The 12075-nt window shown below is 48.3% G+C and overlaps 1 protein-coding gene across 2 annotated transcripts in view; it reads right to left on the reverse strand.

Moving 5' to 3' along the window:
• Window positions 1–9919, reverse strand: part of TRIM27 (tripartite motif containing 27) — a 29945-nt gene extending 20026 nt beyond the window's left edge. For both annotated transcript variants that reach the window (XM_011991273.1, XM_011991274.1), the window contains exons 1-3: window positions 9129–9919; window positions 7807–7902; window positions 3804–4034 (exon numbers count right to left, since the gene is read on the reverse strand). In XM_011991273.1, the coding sequence (XP_011846663.1) occupies window positions 3804–4034; window positions 7807–7902; window positions 9129–9548 (747 nt within the window). In that variant the 5' untranslated portion in view covers window positions 9549–9919. The remainder of the gene's footprint in view (window positions 1–3803; window positions 4035–7806; window positions 7903–9128) is intronic.
• Between the last annotated feature and the right edge of the window lie 2156 nt (window positions 9920–12075).

Consider the following 12075-nt stretch of genomic DNA (forward strand, 5'->3'; position numbering starts at 1 on the left):
GTAAAGATAAATAAAGTACTGAAACATATATATGCTAAGTGATAGGCCAGCCATAAAGATAAATAAAGTACTGAAACATATATATGCTAAGTGATGGGCCAGGTGGCTCACGCCTGAAATCCCAACACTTTGGGAGGCTGAGGCGGGTGGATCACCTGAGGTCAGGAGATTGAGACCAGCCTGACCAACATGAAGAAACCCTATCTCTACTAAAAATACAAAATTAGCCGGGCGTGGTGGCGCATGCCTGTAATCCCAGCTACTCGGGAGGCTGGGGCAGGAGAATCACTTGAACCTGGGAGGTGGAGGTTGCAGTGAGCTGTGATCGTGCTATTACACTCCAGCCTGGGCAACAAGAACGAAACTCCATCTCAAAAAAAAAAAAAAGTATGCTAAGTGAAAGAAAAAGGCTACGTACTGTATGATTTCAATTATATCTAATATCTAGAACAGATTAATCCATAGAGCCACGAGTTAGGGGTAGAAGGAAATGAGGAGTGATTGCTTATTAGTGTGAGGTTTCCTTTTGGGTAAAAGTGTTTTGGATCCAGACAGTGGTTGATAATTGTACAACACTGTGGATTTACTAAATGCTACTTTGTGCCAGAGTTTTACAGTTTAAAATGGTGAAATTTAGGTTACGTATATTTTACAATTAAAAAAATGAAGAAGGCTGGATGTGGTGGCTCACACCTGTAATCCTAGCACTTTGGGAGGCTGAGGCAGGTAGACTGCTTGAGTCCCGGAGTTAAAGACCAGCCTAGGCAACACGGCAAAACTCCACTTCTACAAAAATTACAAAAATTAGCCAAGCATGGTGGTTTACGCCTGTAGTCCCAGCTACTCAGGAGGCTGAAGTGGGAGGATCATCTGAGCCTGGGAGGTCAAGGCTGCGGTGAGCCATGATCATGTCACTGCACCCCGGCCTGGGTTTCAGAGTGAGACCCTGTCTCAAACAACAACAATCAAAACTAAGGGAAAAAAAAAAACCCCTCAAGTCCATCTTGCAAAACCTCAATCCTGGATGAGACTTACCATCTGCTTACCCAGTGCCCACGCCAGAGCAGTCAAGACTTGAGAAAGCAAAACTGATAAGAAAGTTACACAACAGAGGCTGGGCACGGTGTTTCGCACCTGTTATCCCAGTGCTTTGGGAGGCCGAAGCGGGCATATCACCTGAGGTCAGGAGTCCAGGACCAGCCTGGCCAACATGGCGAAACTCCATCTCTATAAAAAATACAAAAATTAGCTGGGCGTGGTGGCGCACACCTGTAATCCCAGCAACTTGGGAGGCTGAGGCAGGAGAAGTGCTTGAACCTGGGAGGGAGATGTTGCAGTGAGCCCAGATTGTGCCACTGCACTCCAGCCTGGGCGACAGAGCAAGACTCTGTCTCCAAAAAAAAAGGAAGTTACACAACAGGGCAGAATGGTTACATTATAAATAGATGTTCACTGACCAAATGCTCCTACTAGTTCTCGCACACCCTCTTTCCCATACCCTGAAACAATCATTTCTTCCCATACAACAGAAGACCCTCTGGAACTAATTCCTGGCATATGTAGTTTAGTTCTCATTTCCACCTGCCTTCTCAGGAACCGCACACTGCTGATCAGTACACAGTTTCTTTCTTTCTTTCTCTCTTTTTTATTGAGACGGAGTTTTGCTCTTGTTGCCCAGGCTGGAGTGCAATGGTGCGATCTCGGCTCACTGCAATCTCTGCCTCCATGGTTCAAGCAATTCTCCTGCCTCAGCCTCCCGAGTAGCTGGGATTACAGGCATGCGCCACCATGCCCGGCTAATTTTGTATTTTTAGTAGAGATGGGGTTTCTCCATGTTAGTCAGGTTGGTCTCGATCCCCTGACTTCAGGCGATCTGCCCACCTTGGCCTCCCAAAGTGCTGGGATTACAGGCATAAGCCACCATGCCCGGGCAGTATATGGTTTCTTGTGGCTTCAATGTTCTCCCTCATCTAGAAACCTTACAATATAGACTCCTTTCCATATGTATTTTGAAAATATGTCTAACTTCTAGTTTCTTTAACCAACCGCTCCAGACAAAACTCCATAATCCTATCTCGTCTCTAAGTATTTTATTACATCCCCTTCACAGTTGTACTTCAAATAGTCATCTACTTGGTAGTCTCCATTCACCTAACCTAGCCAGCACTCAACTCCCACTAATGTGGCTCCTGCCCCAATTATTCCATTGTGGTAGTTCTACATAAGGTTACAATGATGGTCATGTTATTGAATCAAATGGGTATCAGCTCTGATATTATTTGACCTCAATTGCATTACTATGTTGTCCACTCCCTCCTTGCTCCATCTCAAAAATAAAAAAAAGAAGAAAAAGAGGAAGAAAAAAAGAAATACATTTTTCTGATTTTTCCCATTTAAAAATGTAACCTGGCTGGGTGCAGTGGCTCACGCCTATAATCCCAACACTTTGGGGGGCCGAGGAAGGTGGATCACGAGGTAAGGAATTCGAGATCAGCCTGACCAATATGGTGAAACCCCATCTCTAGTAAAAATACAAAAATTAGCCAGGCATGGTGGTGTGCGCCTGTAATCCCAGTTACTCAGGAGGTTGAGACAGGAGAATCGCTTGAACCCAGGAGGCAGAGATTACAGTGAGCCGAGATCGCACCACTGCACTCCAGCCTGGGCAACAGAGCAAGACTCAGTCTCAAAATAAATAATACTAAATTAAAATTAAAACGTAAAAACCATACTTACTGCCCAGGACATACAAAAACAAGTGATGGACCATAATTTGCTGACCCTTGCCCTATGCTATCATCCATTTTTATTTTTTATTTGTTTTTTGAGACAAGAGTCTCATTCTGTCGCCCAGGCTGGAGTGTAGTGGCGTGATCTTGGCTCACTGCAACCTCCTCCTCCTGGGTTCAGGCAATTCCTTGCCTCAGTCTCCTGTGTAGCTGAGACTATAGGCACATCGCCATGCCCGGCTAATTTTTGTATTTTTAGTAGAGACGCGGTTTCACCCTATTGGCCAGGCTGGTCTTGAACTCCCAGACCTCAAGATCCACCCTCCTCGGCCCCGCAAAATGCTGGGATTACAGGTGTGAGCCACTGCGCCTGGCCTGCCATCATCCATTTTTAATGGCTTTTATCAATACCTGTAAGAACTGTCTGATCGCCACACTAAAATATAATTCAGGAAAGCTTATCTGGCACTTAATCTCAGTGCCTAGAATAGTGCCTGACACAAAGCAAATAATTAATATGCACTGAATGAGCAAACAACAGACAGGCATTAGCTCATTTCCTGTAGTCTTGCTGGGGTAGGTCTGCTGCAGCTTTATCATCTGCTCTACCAACATTAAACCACAGGACTGCTCAGTTAACCTAACCACTCCTGCTTAAGCGCTCATTGTTTTGTGGCTGTAGTAATATGTTAAAACTATAAGATACTGGAGTGAGGAGGGTCTTTGAATGACATATTGTCTAAGTCCCTCATTATTGAACAAATAAGGTCACTGAGGCCCAAAAACGTAGAGAGCCTTGCCTGTAATCAGACCACTTGTCAGTGCTGGGCAGGCCCAAGCACCAGGTCTTCTTTTTGCCATTTCCATGAGACAATGCAATTGACTAATTCAAGTTGTGTGAACCAGAACTTCTAGTTTACATAGTTTCCTTCCAAGGTGCACAATATAGAGTTTGGCAAGCTCTTGCTATTCCTGCAGAGTTAAAAAGACAGGGGGTCCTGGATACTACTTGGCAAAGGAGAAGGGAGGGTATTTTCAGTGGGTGCTGCTCTGGCAGGGCTCTGCAAGCCTTACCTGCAGGAGCTCCCTGGTGGGCTGCTGCTGCTTCTCTTCTAGCTGAGCGATCAGGCTGCTGAGGTGGGAGATGTTGCAAGAGAACTGGGTGATGGCACCATTGATGCTATTGTAGATGGCCAAGTCTAGCTCCTCAAGACGGGCCAGGAGGCGATACTCATGCTCCTTTAAGGAGTGATACAGCTGCTCAAACTCCCAAACAATCTTCTCCCTCTCCATCTGGGTTAGGCTCTATGCAGATGACAAGGAAAGGCAGTAAAGAGAAAAATGGCTCATTTCTAGGGCCTTCATAGTTCTCCCGTGACCACCTACCCCAAGACCTCATTATGGATAAAACAAGCAAAGTGCCAACTCATTATTTCCAGTCTTTACTGACTGCATATATAATGGCCAGGAACTGAATTACCCCAGTGATGATGATGATGATGATGATGATGATGATGATGATGATTTTGACACAGAGTCTCGCCCTGTCACCCAGGCTGGATTGCAGTGGCGCGATCTTGGCTCACTGCAAGCTCCACCTTCCCGGGTTCACACCATTCTCCTGCCTCAGCCTCCAGAGTAGCTGGGACTACAGGCGCCCGCCACCACACCTGGCTACTTTCTGTATTTTTTAGTAGAGATGGGGTTTCACTGTGTTAACCAGGGTCTCAATATCATGACCTCGTGATCCGCCCACCTCGGCCTCCCAAAGTGCTGAGATTACAGGCATAAGCCACCGTGCCTGGCTTACCCCAGTGATTATTAAGACAGTCCCTGTTCTCAAGTAACTCAGAGAAGTGAGTCAGGTTCATGTGATATACGCAGTCATGGATGGGTAATTAAAGAGAGGGGACAGCCTGCAATGAAAGAAGCTGGTACCATCTTCACAGAAGCAATTTCACACAGTGTTTATGTGATGAACAAGAGTTCACCACATAGGCAATGAGCGGGAAGGCTTTCCAGGCAGAAGAAATGGCACAGGCAAAACAGTGGAGAGAGAAAGCAAATGGTGCTATCTGCCTGGAGCACATGAGTGTTGAGGGAAGGGACCAGAAAAGGTGAGGCCTTGTCATGCCTGGCCTGGGAGGCTGGGGGTAACGACTCTATCCCAACTGGGAAGCATGGAAGACTGTCACACAGGAAAGTGACAGGGTCAGATATGTGCCCTATGGAGGATGGAACAACCAGTAACAGTTTTCTTGCCCAATCTTCCTGGGCCCTTCATATGTAAGCCATACCCTGTCTGTCCTTCACGGGTGTTCACCAACTGCTGTCTATCCAGCTTTGGGTGGGAGGGAAAGAGGTGGTCTCCCCACGATTCCCCCTTGGTGCTGATTTGTTTGCCATAACTTACTGTCCTCCTTTCTTCACCCCACCCCCACCACCAACATGACTCTAATATAAACTTTTGTTCTAAACAAGGAGCCAGCAACGAGTTCCAAAGGAGCCAAGTGAAGTCATATTGGACACAGCCATGCCCTGCATTTACATATTGGCAATGGCTGCTTCTGAGCTACAAAGGAGCTAATCAGCTATGACAGAGTCTATATAGCCTACAAAGCTAAAACTATTCACTATCTGACTCTTTTTAGAAAATTTACCAACACCTGTTCCAAACTCAGCTTCTCCTGAGAACCTTCCCACACTGACTATCCTTCTAACCACCCTTCTTAAGACACTCACTATGCACGTATGTCTTTTGTTTATTAAATCCTTTTCAAAGGTCATATTTCATGTCAGCTGGGTAATTCTTTCAAAGACATAAACTATACAAAATAATCTTAGAAATGAAAAATTAAGGCTGAAACAATTCTTAAATATCAACTAATTCAGTGTTTCTCAAAGGGGGTGCTACTGGCACCTTGGTAGGACAATTCCGCCTTGCATGGGACTGTTTATTGTATTGTAAGACATTTAGTATTCCTGCCCAACCTCCCCAATCACTCGATTCTTCTGAAGAGAGCCAAAGAAATACCCACACACCATTGCAGAGGACAAAAAGGCAGTACTACCCTTGCTGGTCTAGTCCAACCTACTTGTTTCACAGATGACCAAACTGAGACCCACAGAGGTTGTATGACTCCATCTATACAACTGGGTGGTGTCAGAGCATAGAAACATGTCCAGGTGCCCTGATTCTCAGAGAAGGGCTGTTCTCCCCTTTGATAATCCTCCCACAGAGGATATCATCGTGTGCATAATGATTTGAGTCCACTCAGGCTCACTGAGAAGATTCTCCATTCATCAGACCTATTTTCTTTTCTTTTTTTTTTTGAGACAGAGTCTCGCTCTGTCACCCAGGCTGGAGTGCAGTGGGGCGATCTCAGCTCACTACAAGCTCTGCCTCCCAGGTTCACGCCATTCTCCTGCCTCAACCTCCCGAGTAGCTGGGACTACAGGTGTCGCCACCACACCCAGCAAATTTTTTGTATTTTTCAGTAGAGACGGGGTTTCACTGTTAGTCAGGATGGTCTCCATCTCCTGCCCTCGTGATCCACCTGCCTCGGACTCCCAAAGTGCTGGGTTTACAGGCATGAGCCACTGCACCCGGCCCATCACACCTGTTTGCAAAAAGGAGAGCTCAAGTCTCAGTGGATTGTGTGGGCAGAACAAGTGGTGGCATCTACGGACACCATGGGAATAAGTTCGTGGTCCAGAAGTTCTTTACTACACCCTACCAGGACTGAAAAAGTGATGTTAGACTCTACTAGTCTGGGACTTTACTTTTCAGACAGAAATACCTCTAGTGGGTGGAGACTGGTAATGTTTTATTTATTGTTCAAAAAACATTTCTAAACACCTAAGTGGTGGATATACAAATGTGTATTATAAATGTCTCTGTACTGTCTTTTTTTTTTTTTTTTTCTTGAGACGGAGTTTTGCCCTTGTTGCCCAGGCTGGAGTGCAATGGCACGATCTTGGCTCACCGCAATCTCCACCTCCTGGGTTCAAGTGATTCTCCTGCCTCAGCCTCCCGGGTTCAAGTGATTCTCCTGCCTCAGCCTCCCGAGTAGCTGAGATTACAGGTGTGCACCACCATGCCTGGCTAATTTTTTGTATTTTTAGTACAGACGGGGTTTCACCATGGCCAGGCTGGTCTTCAACTCCTGACCTCAGGTGATCCGCCCACCTCAGCCTCCCAGAGTGCTGGGATTACAGGTGTGAGCCCCCACCCCGTGCCCTGCCTTGTTTTTTTTTTCTTTTCAAAACAAAATTTCCGGTTAGGTGCAGTGGCTCACACCTGTAATCCCAGCACTTTGGAAGGCCAAGGCAGGTGGATCACTTGAGGTCAGGAATTCGAGACCTGCCTGGTCAATATGGTCAAACCCCATCTCTACTAAAAATACAAAAATCAGCTGGGTGTGTTGGCGCATGCCTGTAGCCTCAGCTACCTGGGAGGCTGAGGTGGGAGAATCACTTGAAATGTGAGGCAGAGGTTGCAGTGAGTCGAAACCTTGCCGTTGCACTCCAGCCTGGGTGACAGAGTGAGACCCTGTCGGAAAAAAAAAGAAAAAAATTCCCATATACCCCTATCATAAATTAACACATCAGCCACTTGTCGAGGCCTTGAGAGATTGGAGGAAGAGAGCAGAGCAAAAAATTCAGAATTAAGGCATTGTCAAGAAAGGAGAATAACCCAAAGAGAAGCAACAGTGGGACTTACACAAATCCACTATTAGCACTTGTCTGCAGAATGGTAACAACGCAAGCTAACTGTATCCAATAATTTTACCTATCTCAGCTTTGCCAAGGATCAACCTTGGTCTACGCAGTTAGCAGGTTAAACTATACTGACAGGTCTGATTTCCAAGGGTTCCAAACTTGGCTCCTCCACGCTTTCCCCAAAAGAAAGGGAATCTCTTAGTTCTCTGGGTGAGTTCCCACTGCCATGTGCAGTTGATCCCCCTCTACCTACAGGTTCTGGGTGACATGCTGGACAAGTCTAAGGGAAGTAACATCAGCTCTACAGAAGAGGGGAGCACCAGCAGAAGCGACTGTGAACTTCAACAACCCTTACCAAGAGTTCAGCTCGTGCCTGTTCCCCTTGGGCCCGACGTCTCTTCTTTAAATCTTTCACTCTTTTTAAATGGTCAAGCTGGTTCTGGATTTGCTCCTGAGAAAAGCAAAACAGATGGGCAGTTCAAAATTAGGTAGACCTTAGCATCAGCATGGTACTTCTAATCACACATGGAGTCCACACACCTGATGCCAAGTCTCTAGTTGGCGCTTGTTCTCAGGCCACTGCCACCCACAAGAGAAAGAGTCAGGGCGCAGGGGCCAACAAGCCACTCATTTGGCAATCTGTGTCTATCTTAGCAGCCTGTCGCTTCAACCACTCAGCTACCTCGTCAGGATTATTTGTGTCTATCTTAAACAATGAATCATCTACCTGTCCCTGGTAGGATATCGCATGACTTAGCGGAACTGTGACTGGAGTAGGAGACTTAGAGTTATGTTGATTGTAGCTCTTCCACACAAGCATACTGTGAAAGTGACTTCTTACTTCCCTCATGTGTGAAATGGGCAAACACCATCTTCCCAACCTACTCAAGAGTTCTCACCAGAGTGAGTGAAATAATATAGCTGAAAGGCCCATAAATGTCAAGTGATTAATTACACATGAATGTATTCATATTTAAACACGGACATAATTGTGTATGCATTCCTGAAGCCCTCAACATACAGAAAATACACAGTATCATGGACTCCTTGAAGGTCACCTTACAACTGTTTTATATGTAATATTTTGTTTCCACGTTTCTGTTTAGCTGTGCCAGTTCACAGAGGGCTCTGTGCATCACATGATTCCACAATCTTCCTCATAACTGTTATCTCCTGAGTCTCAGAGTGGTTAAATGACTTAAGCAGTGAAGAGGCTATTCTTTTCTGTGAGTTTCTAGACCAGGACGTATTGCAGGAAAGTGCTGGGGAAATGCTTATAGACTAAGGAATGGGCATCAGTTAATGTCCGACTGCGTTTTGTCTGACAGCCGACGAGAGTACATGTGTCTCTGCAGCTCGTCGATGTGCACGCGATTTTATGCACTTCTTTCATACTGTCAAAAGCATGTCTCCGTGTACAATGTGTCCGTGACACAGGAAACATGGGGGCAAACAGAGAAAGGAGAGTGGGGGTGGGGAGACTTCTGGCTCCCTCGCCAGCTACAGGTTTTCCTCCAAATCTGAGTGCTGAGGCTCTGGAGCGGACAGAGAGGAAATGACGGCTGTGAACCACACGTCCGGCTCAGCCATTTTCTAGGCGGAAAAAGGGAAGCCCCTTTGGCTCTCTCCTCCCTTTGTCCGACTCGCGCTCCCGCCCTCCCGGATGCGCGCCCTCACCTTGAAGCCCTCCACTGCCTCCTCGAGCGGCAGCACGCTGTGGCCGCGGTGCTCGCGGGAGCGGTCACACACCACGCAGATGGGCATCTGGTCCTCCTCGCAGTAAAGCTTCAGGGGCTCGCGGTGCTTCTCGCACACGCCCATCTCGCCGCCGGGCCCCGACGGCCGCTCGGTGCGCAGCTGCTTCACCAGCTGGGTCACGTTGGCCAGGTGCCGGTTGGGCCGCATGTGCCTCTGCGGGAAGGTCTCCCGGCACTGCGGGCACGACACGTTAGTCTCTGCCGTGCCCCAGCAGCGGGCGAGGCACGCGCAACAGATGTTATGGCCGCAGTCGAGCATCATGGGCTCTGCGAAGTACTGCAGGCACACGGGGCAGGTGGTCTCCTGCTGCAGGCACTCGGCCACGCTCCCGGAGGCCATGGCGCGGGCCTGCGGGGGCTCACGGGCATGGGCCCCGGCGCCGAGCTCTGCACGGAGCCCAACTCTCCGGCGCTCTCTCCCGTTCGCTGTTCCTGGGAGGCACGGGGCGGACGGAGGGCGGTGCCTCCCGGGCCTGTATCCCAGACGCGCCCGCGCACCGAAGGCTCAGAGTGGCCGGGCCGCTCCCTGCGCCTGTGCCCCCTGAGCGAGTGCGGGAATACGCCGGCTCACAGAGGCTCCCGGCCACGCTACTCAGGCAGGAACAGGTATCCAAGGGTCAGGATCCTAGGGCCAGGCGCGCAAAGCGCGCAAGACAACGTGGCCGCGTCGGAGCGGATCCCGGCGGCCGCGTAGACCCCACCCCGGCGCGAGCGGAAGAGGCGGCTCGGGGGGGCGGGGCTTGGCCCGCGCTTCTAGCGTGTGACAAGATTTCGTGGCCTCGGGGCCCGGGCTGCTTTCTCTGGAAAGGCCCAGGAGGCTCCGCCACTCTCCCTTGGGCGGGTCGCGCCGAAGCTCTAGCCTAGGGGACTGGTCACAAAAGCAGATGGTGCCACACGCTCCGGGCCTACAAGCTTCCGCGACTGCCGGGCCCAGGCCCCTAGTCTTTTGTTGGGTTTCTTCTTGGTGCCCAGGTCTCAGCCCCTGCTAAAGAAAGCTGGCTTTGGCCGCGCACAGTGGCTCACGCCTGTAGTCCCAGCATTTGGGAGGACGAGGCTGGTGGATCACGAGGTCAGGAGATCGAGACTATCCTGGCCAACATGGTAAAACCCCATCTCTACTAAAAATAGAAAAATTAGCCGGGAGTGGTGGCAGGCGCCTGTAGTCCCAGCTACTTAGGAGGCTGAGGCAGCAGAATCGCTTGAACCTGGGAGGCGGAGGTTGCAGTGACCCAAGATCGCCACTGCACTCCAGCCTGGGCTACAGAGCGAGACTCTGTCTCGAAAAAAAAAGAAAAAAGAAAGAAAGCTGGCTTTGTATAGGTGCTGGGGAGCGCAGACATCTGGCCTCCCCAAGAGGCTGGAGGATGAGGAGGGTCACCGACTGAGCCCACCTGATAGGTGAGGCCTTTTATTAAACAGCCGCATTTGTAGGCACTTGCAGTTTTGTTTAGAAAAAGAAAGGTTTAATATCAGATGGTAACATTTCTGTGTGGCAGTAACAAGCCCAGCTCTGCTACCTCTCGCTTGTGCCCAAGCAAGTTGGTTTACCATTCATTTACCTCAGCTTCTCCTCGTGTGAAATGGGGATGATAACTACCGCAGTAAAGAAGTAGATTTCATTACATCTTTTATTTTTTGAACCATAAGGTTGTTTATCTATTAAAATAGTAACAAAATGCCCATGACATAGGGTTGTTGTATTGAGGAGCAACTAAAAATCGCTTGCTCCTTTCTGAAGTATAGAGAGACTAAGAATCCTACGGTGACCCAGGGTCTTGGAGTCCCACAGTACTCATTGTCTTATCATCCAGTAGACCTCCGGCATTTTTAAGTTGCTTTCTTATCACTTGCTTGATGTCTCCTACTTTTCTTCGAGATTTTCTCAATATTGTCTTGCTATCTGAGCAATACGGGCTTCTGCTTCCAGATCTCACTTGATTTTATTTTATTTTTTCAAAGTGAAAGTACGTTTATTAAGAAAGTAAAGGAATAAAGAATGGCTACTCCATAGGCAAAGCAGCCCACATCATCACTTTAGAGTTCCCCTCTGGTCCTCTTCCCCATGGGACAAGAAGTCTGAGGGACTAAGTGGACTTGCCAACCCCAAACCCCTATCCACCTTGCAACCATACTCTGAGTACCCAGTCATTCAAATTCCAGTACCAAATAGCCCTAGCCCATTTCCAGAAAAACATAGCATACTTGGGCCAGGCCACACGACAGTCCGGTCTTGGTTTGAGATTGGATCAACAATGCAATTTGTAAGAATTAAAGGATATGTCTCCTCTCGTTTACTCCAAAAAGGACTAATAAGCATTACAATACAGTGCAGAAATATGAGAGATAGGTAGATAAAGCTGCCCTTCATCTTCCCCCTTACTTGCGGGATGCAAGCCTTGAGTTTGGCTTTGTTTTTCAGAATTGATTGTGTTTATCTTACCAACCCTTTATAACCTCTGGAGGCAGGTGACCTGGGGATAAAGAAAGGTAGAACAGGCGGGGTGCCTTGGCTCATGCCTGTAATCCCATCACTGGGAGGCTGAGGTGGGCGGATTGCTTAAGCCCAGGAGTTCAAGACCAGCCTGACCAACATGGTGAAACCCCGTCTCTACCAAAAATACAAAAACTCGCTGGGCATGGTAGTGCACACCTGTAATTCCAAGTACTCTGGAGGCTGAGGCTGGAGAATCATTTGAGCCTGGGCGGGAGACAGAGGTTACAGGGAGCCGAGACCGGGCCACTGCACTCCAGCCTGGGCAACAGAGCGAGGCTCTGTCTCAAAAAAGAAAAAAAGAGGAAAAAAATTTTTAAAAGGTAAAACAAAATAGATGAGTTGGGTAGAACAGAGTGGGAGGAAATATTTATAG

This window comes from Mandrillus leucophaeus, unplaced genomic scaffold, assembly GCF_000951045.1.
Source record: "Mandrillus leucophaeus isolate KB7577 unplaced genomic scaffold, Mleu.le_1.0 Scaffold392, whole genome shotgun sequence".
In the NCBI taxonomy this organism is placed as follows: Eukaryota; Metazoa; Chordata; class Mammalia; order Primates; family Cercopithecidae; genus Mandrillus; species Mandrillus leucophaeus.